The sequence below is a fragment of the Sceloporus undulatus genome, chromosome 2 (assembly GCF_019175285.1).
Source record: "Sceloporus undulatus isolate JIND9_A2432 ecotype Alabama chromosome 2, SceUnd_v1.1, whole genome shotgun sequence".
Taxonomy (NCBI): domain Eukaryota; kingdom Metazoa; phylum Chordata; class Lepidosauria; order Squamata; family Phrynosomatidae; genus Sceloporus; species Sceloporus undulatus.
In genome coordinates, this window is record NC_056523.1 from 225,032,438 (window position 1) to 225,041,334 (window position 8,897).

The window sequence follows — 8,897 nt, forward strand, 5'->3', positions numbered from 1 at the left end:
CACCATTTTCCAAGCAAAACCATGTATTAACTCTTTCCCCCCTTTTGATTATGTCATGTCGAAGAAGCCCCGTGTCCTTGCCTGCCTTGCCCTCTAGCGGAGGCCCACCATGCAAGGACTCCTGCCGACTGCATTCCCTGGGCTTCCTTACCTGTTGAAGGGATCACATTTTTGAAGAGAGAGGCGAGCGCCGAGACAGGAAGGAAATGGTGTGTGTGATACAATGGCCTCTGAACTACACTTCCCACAATGCATTGTTTTCCTGCGAGCTCACAAAGCAGAGCCAACTTGCCACACTGGGATGATCGAGGCAGCATCCTTGCGCAGATCATATTCTGTTTGACAGCACTTTAATGGCCACGGCTCCATGCTATGGAATTCTAGGGAGTGTAGTTTGTTCGGCACCAGAGATGTTGCCTTAATCTAAGGGTGACTCTGGTAGCAATGCTTTGAAGGTTTTACAATAGCAATGGCAAGTACATTGCTACACCATTATCAGTGAACGAAGCATCCCTAAATGGTTTAATCCATACGACTATCCCCCACCAAGCTGGGTACTCATTTTGCTGCCCTCCAAACACTATGCAAGCTGCGTGGACCTTGGAGCCCTGGGATGAACTTGTTAAAGTATATTGCTAATTGTATTGAAAATGTTCAGATGTGCAATGGTTCATAGGTTTAAAATGGTTCCAGAGGAGCCTGGGCCTGGAAGAGCAAGTCTTCAAGGACATGCTGAGACATAATATAAACAAATGTATCATTGTTATGCTTTTGTGTAGTATGGTGACTTCATGGGAAAGAGGTGTTGTCCACTGGTGGGGAAGGTTGATCTTTTGAAGAGAACAAAGACTGATTGTCACCTTCAAGCTTCTAGCATGGACTCTGAAAGAGAATAGATGTATAGTAGCCTGCTGTAAAGTGTACATAGCAACAAAGTCAATAAACCTCATTTGAGTGAAAATCTGTGTGTGGAAGTTACTTTATATGAGTTGCCTGAGAAGACGCATCTGTTCCAGTTGGTACCGTTCAGAACCACCGGCCAGCACGAGGCCATCATCCATAAACAAGATCTTTTTCTCTAACAGAACCACAAACCCTATATCTGCAGGCAGGGCCTTTAAACCGCCGCACCACCAAAGCTCCCTAATGTGGAGATGGGAAAATGCAGGGTCTTAATAAATAAAGAATGCAGATGCCACACTATCGGCACTTACCATCTGGGGGCTTTGCACGGATTATTGCTTTTGCCCTGAAAAACATACCAAGTGCAAAGAAATCAATTATCACCCAACATGTCTCGGTCAAGACAGGGTATACCTCTTTACTTCTCATGATTCTAGTACCCTTCTCTCTCAAAAACAAATAATCTTGAGCACTTGCTTCATGACAATTGCTGAAGCTTATTCTTCCTTTGTATGTTAATACATTCAGCAAACGTAGCTAGTTATAGGCCTACTACTGGATGGTTAATATATTGCCACGCCATGACAGTCATCATTAATTAGTCTAATCCCCTTTTTAAAGCTACTTCATGTAGAAAAGAATCATAGCATCACGGTGTTAGAAGAGAACACAAGTGTCTCCAGTCCAACCCTCTTTGGCCGTGCAGGAATTCACAATCAAAGCATTCCCGACAAATCACATCCCGCCTCTGCAAAACCCCGTTAAAAGAATCTGAGATGCCATCACTCTCCAAGACAAATGTTGCACAGCTCTCTTACAGTCAGTTCTCATAATGTTTAGATGGAGATCTCTTTTCCTGTAGTTTTGCATCCATTGCTTGGCATCCTATTCTCTGGAGCAGCAGAAAACAAGCTTGTTCCATCTTCAGTCGACACATCCTTTCAAATATTAAACATGGCTGTCATACACCTTTTAACCTTTTCTTCCCTGGGCTAAACATCCCCAACACCCTCAGTCACCCCTCATAAGGCAAGGTTTCCAGACCTTCACCATTTTAGTTGCTGTCCTCCAGACATGCTCCAGCTTGTCAAAATCCTTCTTGAATTATGATGCCCAGAACTGCACAAGAAGATATTTCTTCTAAGATGGGAGGGAGTTAGGGTTCCCATATCCCGCCTGGGGGCGGGACTTTCTTCGATTTGGGGTGGTACGCACGGTCCCGCCCCGGTTTGGCCCCGCCCCGAGACTCCCCCCCCCCAGTGAGTACTGCAGGCTTGGCTGGGGCTTGGAGGACGGCTGTTTCCAAGCCCCAGCCATGCCTGGGAGTTCTACGTGATCGTGGAGTCCTCCGCTTGGCTGGGGCTTGGAGGACGGGGCTGTCTTCCAAGCCCCAGCCATGCCCTGGGGCTCCTCCGCGATCGCGGAGTCCTCCAGGCTTGACTGGGGTGGAGGACGGCTGAAGCCAAGCCCCAACCTCTGCCTGGCTGCCTCCGTCTTGGGGGGGGGGAAAAAAATGCAAGGAGGGTGGGGGTAAAATGGGACGGAGGTCAGCCAGGCAGGGGTTTGGGGCTTGCTTCAGCGAGGCCCCATTCCTGCTGGCTTCCTTGTTGGCGAACGAGGGCAGCAGGAGGGGAAAGAGCCTTTCCTCTTTCTCCTCCTCCTATTCTCTGGCCTCCTTTTCTTCCCCCTTTTCATCCTCTTTTCTTTTTGCTACTCTTCCTACCCTTCTTACTCGCTTTTCCTGCCTCTTTCTTCACTCTTTCACTCCTCTCTTCTCATTTCTCTTCTTCTCTCCTCTATTTCCTCCCATCTTACCCTCCTCTTCTCTTCTCTCTCTTCCTCTCCTCGCCTTTTCCACTCTTCCTCCTCTTCAATGCCCCAAATATGCTGTTTGGAATGGGGGGGAGGTTAGCCAGAAAGGGAAGTCATTTCTGCCATCTGTCTAGGAACAATGCCAAACATTGTCCTCCATTTTGATCATGCCTAAGAAACATGCATTTATATTAACATTTTTTTAAAAAATCATCACATTTTGTGTGTCCTCCATTTTTACAAAATGTGTCCTTACATTTGAAAATTTTTGTCCTACTTTTGTCCTTACATTTGTCCAGTTTGGAAGTCCAGAATTTTGGCAACCCTAAGGGGAGTGAATTTAAAATGGAGAACAAATACTACAATTTCATTATGCACATTAATGTTGTATATGGCTGAATTTTCAGAGGAAGGAAACTGGAAAGATCACCTCTGACTATGCCTTGCTGAAATTCATGGAGTTCTCCATTCATTGGCAGGTGACTTGAAGGTAAACACACACACACAGGTGTTTTATTAGTATCTTATAAGGCAATCAGGAGCAAAGATTTAATAGGGGAGAAATACTGAAAACAAGGCTGGTTGGAATATAGCTCTATTGTGTTTTGAAAAGAGTTTCAGTTCTGTATTGGCATAAAGCAGAGCTACATTTGAAGCAAATTTGGCTGGGATTTGATTCAGTGGCAGGGTTCAGCCAAGACACCCATGTTCTGAGTCCACCTTGTGAGTTGCCTCCCTTCTATGTAGGGCGCTGCATATCCGCTGGGGGGAGGGGACTTTCCGGTTTGGGGGGGTCCGCAACGTGTCCACCCAGTTTGGCCCCTGCCCGGGAGTCCACCCCAGTGAGGCCCTGGAGGCGGGCTCCAGCAGATGGTGAGTGCGACTCCAAAGGCTTTGATGGGGCTGGGAGGAGGAGGAGGGCCGCTTGCCACAGCGCCGATGGCCGCGATGATGGGTCCGGGCCCCAGCGCCCCTTTTCCTGGCCTGAGAGGAGGCCAAGGCTTCCTCCAAGAGCGGGAAGGAGGACACAGGTTTTTAAATGTAGTGACTTTTTAAAAAATTCCTTGGCCAGGAAAATTTTATTTATAAAAAGGTCCTACATTTTAAAAACCTTGTCTACATTTTTCCAAGTTTGGAGGTCCTCAGGGATGGCACACCCTATATTTCTATGTGCCCTCTTTTCAGACACGAGAGAGGCACAGGCAGGCAAAAAACACTGGATCCCCTATGACTGGCAAGAAGTATAATGTCTCGGAGTGGATTCAGCCCAAGTATATGAAATACTGATGTGACACTGATGTGCTTAAACAGAAACTGCCCCATATCCTATCCTGCCTGCTGCACTCCTTCAGCAGGGTTCAAAATCAATAACTGATAGGGATACTAAATCTTGATTTTTCCAAGTACTAACCGAACTCTGAAGCAGTATTTCATCCTGTAGCTTTGAGACATTCTGGACCCAACCACCCCATGGCAGAAAACTGCACAGCTTTTCTATAAAAATTGTGCATCTTCTCCCAAAAACTGCACAGCTTTTCCACAAAAGCTGTGCAGCTCCTCCAGAAGCTATTCAGCTCCCCCTGAAAACTGTGCAGCTTTCAGTATAGAAAAATCTGCTTTCAGTCAGCCTGATGTGTATTTTGTGCAAGATTGCTTTTTTATACAGTAAATAGAAATATTGCACAACAAAATTTTTGCACACAGCAGTAGCACCACTAGGGTTGATGTCACACAGTGCAGTAACTCATGGTCACTTCTCCCTTCATTGATCTCCTCCTGGATCATGCTATATACAGAATCCATAGTAATAGTTTTTGTACTGATGTTACTCATAAATCGTAATTCCCATATATCACTGAATGTAATGACAATTGTTGTGACATAAACACCTATCAGAATTAAAATTATACCTTTAAATTACAATATCATACATACAGCCTAAATGTAGTTATAGTGAAATTCTGGTAATATGTGATGTTTTAAAAGAAATTTTTTTAAAATATGTTGTTAATATTTTTAAATTTTAAATTTAAAAAATTTAAATTAAATTAATTATCTTATTTAAATTTTAAAAAACCTGGGGCCTCTCCTTTCTCCTCCTACTCAGCCTCACTCCACTCACACCATCAGCACTTACAGCATTTCAAAGGGAAACAGATGTACAAGTGCAAGTAGACAAATAGGTACCAGAAGCGAACAGAAGGAGGGCATCCACAGCAAAGGGGTGCCTGAGGGATTGCTTCCACAGTGTGGGCACATTTAACAAGACATGCATCCAAGCATTTATACATTTATTCATGGAAAGTAACAAAACATTCTAACATTACATCACGCTACGTCAGTAATCAATAGATTACATTCTTGGCAGGTTAGCTATGCATATCTCTGGTCAATCTGCACCACCACCACCACCACCCCACACACACACCCTAGCGATGCCACTGGTTGCACAAAACCAGCAGTGTTGCACAACAAAATATGGCCTTTTGGTCTACAACACTTTTGATTTCTATGTAAAAAACAGCAATAAAGGTAAAAGGTAAAGATATTCCCCTTTGACAAGGTTGTCAAGTCATGTCCAACTTTAGGGGGTGGTGTTCATCCCCGTTACTAAGCTGAAGAGCCAGCGTTGTCTGAAGATGGCTCTATGATCATGTGGCCAGCATGACTGCACCAAACACCGTTACCTTCCTACCAAAGTGGTATTTATTCGTCTACTTGCACTTTTACAAGCTTTTGAACTGCTAGGTTGGCAGAAGCTGGGGCTAGTGATGGGAACTCACTCCATCATGTGGCAATTGGGTTTCAAACTGTCATACTGCATACCAAAAGTGTGTTGCAAAACAAAACCATGGGGCTATTGTTGTACAACATTGCTGATTCAATATTTTCATTGTGCAACCTTGCTGGGTTTGTTTTTTTTTTTACATAGGAAACAGCAATGTTGCACAGCAAAAATGTTGTACAAAATCAGTAATATTAAAGAACAAATAGCCAATTGGTAAAAAAAACAGCAATGTTGCACAACAAAACCATATATGACTGCAGCTTCATTTAGCCAAGTTTCTTTTCTTGTTCCATAATTTGGTTTGCACAACTTTCACATAGGTAAAGACTGCAGCCAGCATGAAAGATTTCACGATGTTATTTGTATAGAGGTATAGTGTACAATTCAGTGTTGCATTTTCTGCACTTTCCCCAAGGATAAGTGAAAAATGATGTAAGTTGTGAGGATTTTTCTCCTCTAGAAGCTGTGGAATTTTCTGTGCATCATAAAAAATACTGAGTATATGTGAAGTCGAAGGCTTTCATGGCTGGCATCCATAGTTTTTGGGTGGGTTTTTCAGGCTATGTGGCCATGTTCTAGAAGAGTTTATTCCTGATGTTTCGCCAGCATCTGTGGCTGGCATCTTTCCCTGAAGGAGGGAGCAAGCTTGTTTTCTGCTGCTCCAGAGACTAGGACTCGGAGCAATGGATGCAACCTACAGGAAAAGAGATTCCAGCTCAACATTAGGAGGAACTTCCTGAGAGTAAGGGCTGTTCGACAGTGGAACATACTTCCTAGGAGTGTAGTGGAGTCTCCCTCCTTGGAGGTTTTTAAGCAGAGGCTAGATGGCCATCTGTTGGGGATGCTTTGATTTAGATTTCCTGCATGGCAGGGGGTTGGACTGGATGGCCCTTGTGGTCTCTTCCAACTCTATTATTCTATGATTCTATATTTTAGGGATGCACCCTCCTCAGGACCAGAAAGTTCCAAATTTTATTTTTGTTTCTTCTGGTTTTATTTTCAAGACTGATGCACCTTTCGTTTATCCCAGAATATATTTTGGCATCTTTCAGTACCATCAGAGACTTTTCATACCAGCTCCCAAAGTTGGTTTGTTTTAATTGGATACAAAATCAGAAGAAACAGGAACAAATCTGGGTCTCTTCGATATGTCCAGTGGCCCTTCAACAGAGGTAGCAGGAGATGTGTAAACTGAAGCCAGAACTAGCTAAAATAAAGGCAAAAGGAGCTATCACCTCCTGCTGATGCTTGACTCAAGAAATGCTGTTTTACCATTTAAAAGGCTGTAATAAGCAGTTCTGGATAAAGTTGTAAGCACACACCCAAATTTCAGTATTGATGACTGAAACTCACACTGAGAGCTTTCTACCTTGTCTGCTCCTGGTGATTAATAACATAAAAATGTAGAAACTGAAGAAATGTTATATTTGTATTACTCTTTTATGTTTCAGCATAGCTCTCCTACATGGTATTCTTTTAGGCTCTTTGTTCTCTAGACCAGACTTTACAAGTATTTCTAGGCAAAGCCTGAGTTATCCCTTATGCAGCTCACTCCGCAACCTTATTTTCCTGTTTCTCAGCCTTTATTCCACAGTTCAGGGGGGTGGGCAGAATTTATTTATTTATTAATTTTTGGTAACCAAAATTCTTGATACGATTTTTGGGAGGAGAGATGGTGGTTCCTTGCTGGGTTGGTTGAGGCTCCCCTGAGCAGAAGGGTGAAAGGGACAGTGGGGCAGGAAACCAGAGAGTGAGGCTCTGCCTATCCCCCCCCCCCCAGTCTCCATATCCCTTCCCCTCCCATAAAGGAGAGACCCCTGGGAGAAATGGGATTTTGTTTTGTTTTGGTTTTGCTGCCTTGGGCAAAAGAGAGACCTGGGTAGCCATGGGTAAGGGAGAAGACTGGGCAACGTGTCAGTTTTATGCCAGTGATCAAAGCTTTGAGTCTGGCCTCATGTTGGGTAGAGGAAAGCAGCAACCCAGCAGACCTGGCCCACAACATTTTACTGCCTGAGGCAGAGGGTTAAAATGACGCTTGGTCCTTCTCTCTCCCCAACACACCATGGCTGTGGAATCCTTGTTCTCTTACTGGCACCAGGACAACCTCTTCCAGGGCCTCTGAGGGGAGACCATGTTGGACTGACACAGTTTTGCCCCATTCAAGACTCTGTAATTTAAATTTGTTTGTAAAAAATGCTGTTTTCAATGCCCCCCTTTTTATCACCCCCCAGACCTTTCCACTGTCCCTCAAGGGGGTTGTACCACCAACTTCAGGAATCAATGCTTTAGCAAGATTGTTGTTCTTGTGTGCCTCCAAGTGGTTTCCAACTTACAGCAACCCTAAGGGTATCATAGGATTTTCTTGGCAAGTTTCTTTAGAGTGGGATTGCCATGGCCATCCTCTGAAGCTGTTCATGCTGAACCTCTCATCCTATTCTTGACCTTCACTTGCAATTGCCTCTGGCCTGATGAGGATTTCCCCAAATTTAGCTCCTACTTTGCCAGGACTTACATTGAAGCACATGCTTGGGCAGTCCAACACCACTGTCAAAAATGGTTCAGCTACCAAAACAGTCATGATCTAGTTCACACTGTGAAGCAGCTAGTTCCAGATTTCTATTCAGCCTGCAAATGGGTTATGCAGACCAACTCACTTAACCCTTGCCAAGAAAGCTGAGTCCTCCAACTTACTAAGAGAAGCTTGTCTCAGCATCACACCAAACAGGTCTGCTATCATTTTCCACGTCCAAAAGAGTGGAGTCATTCTCTAGGAAAATAGGTTGGCAGTTGTTATGACCGATAAAGACCTTTAGAGAAACTTCAGAGCCTGCCTTGTTCCAAGAATGCTGCTTTTGTTGGGCTTTCTCAGTGATAAAATAAGGAGGATTGTTTTGTTTGCTCTGCATAATTGTTTTGTATGTAAATCACATAGATTATCCATTACAAAAAAAAGGTGACTTACCCTGCCGTTTTCATGTTGATTACGGGATGCAGTTGGGTATTATCGCAGGGAAAATGCCACTGATGGTGCCGCCTGACTGCATCCTGCCTAAAACCCAGTTACAAGCTGGCCAATTTGCAAAGTCGGGAATTTCGCTGAAAATGGCAGGAATAATATTTTTTTTTTTGTAATGGGATAATCTCCATAGAAGTTCCACATTTCATGATGGTGTCACATGCTGTGTAAGATTTTAATCTGAAACCTGTTTTAATATCCAAGTTACATAAATATGGATATCAAAAATATCCTTATTTTGCTTCTTTTTTCTTAAAGCAGCCAGCGGCTGTTGAGCTGCAATTCATAGCATTTCTCACCATTGACTATGCTGGCTACTGCTTCTAGGAACTGCACTCCAACAACATCTTCAGAACTGTACTTTTCTGACCTCTGGAA

General features: G+C 43.9%; 1 protein-coding gene across 1 annotated transcript in view; it reads left to right on the forward strand.

Moving 5' to 3' along the window:
- Positions 1–2,438: 2,438 nt before the first annotated feature.
- Positions 2,439–8,897, forward strand: part of LOC121920594 (gamma-enolase-like) — an 11,085-nt gene continuing 4,626 nt past the window's right edge. Inside the window, exons 1-2 of the mRNA XM_042447721.1 lie at positions 2,439–2,449; positions 3,463–3,588. Of these exons, the coding sequence (XP_042303655.1) occupies positions 2,439–2,449; positions 3,463–3,588 (137 nt within the window). The remainder of the gene's footprint in view (positions 2,450–3,462; positions 3,589–8,897) is intronic.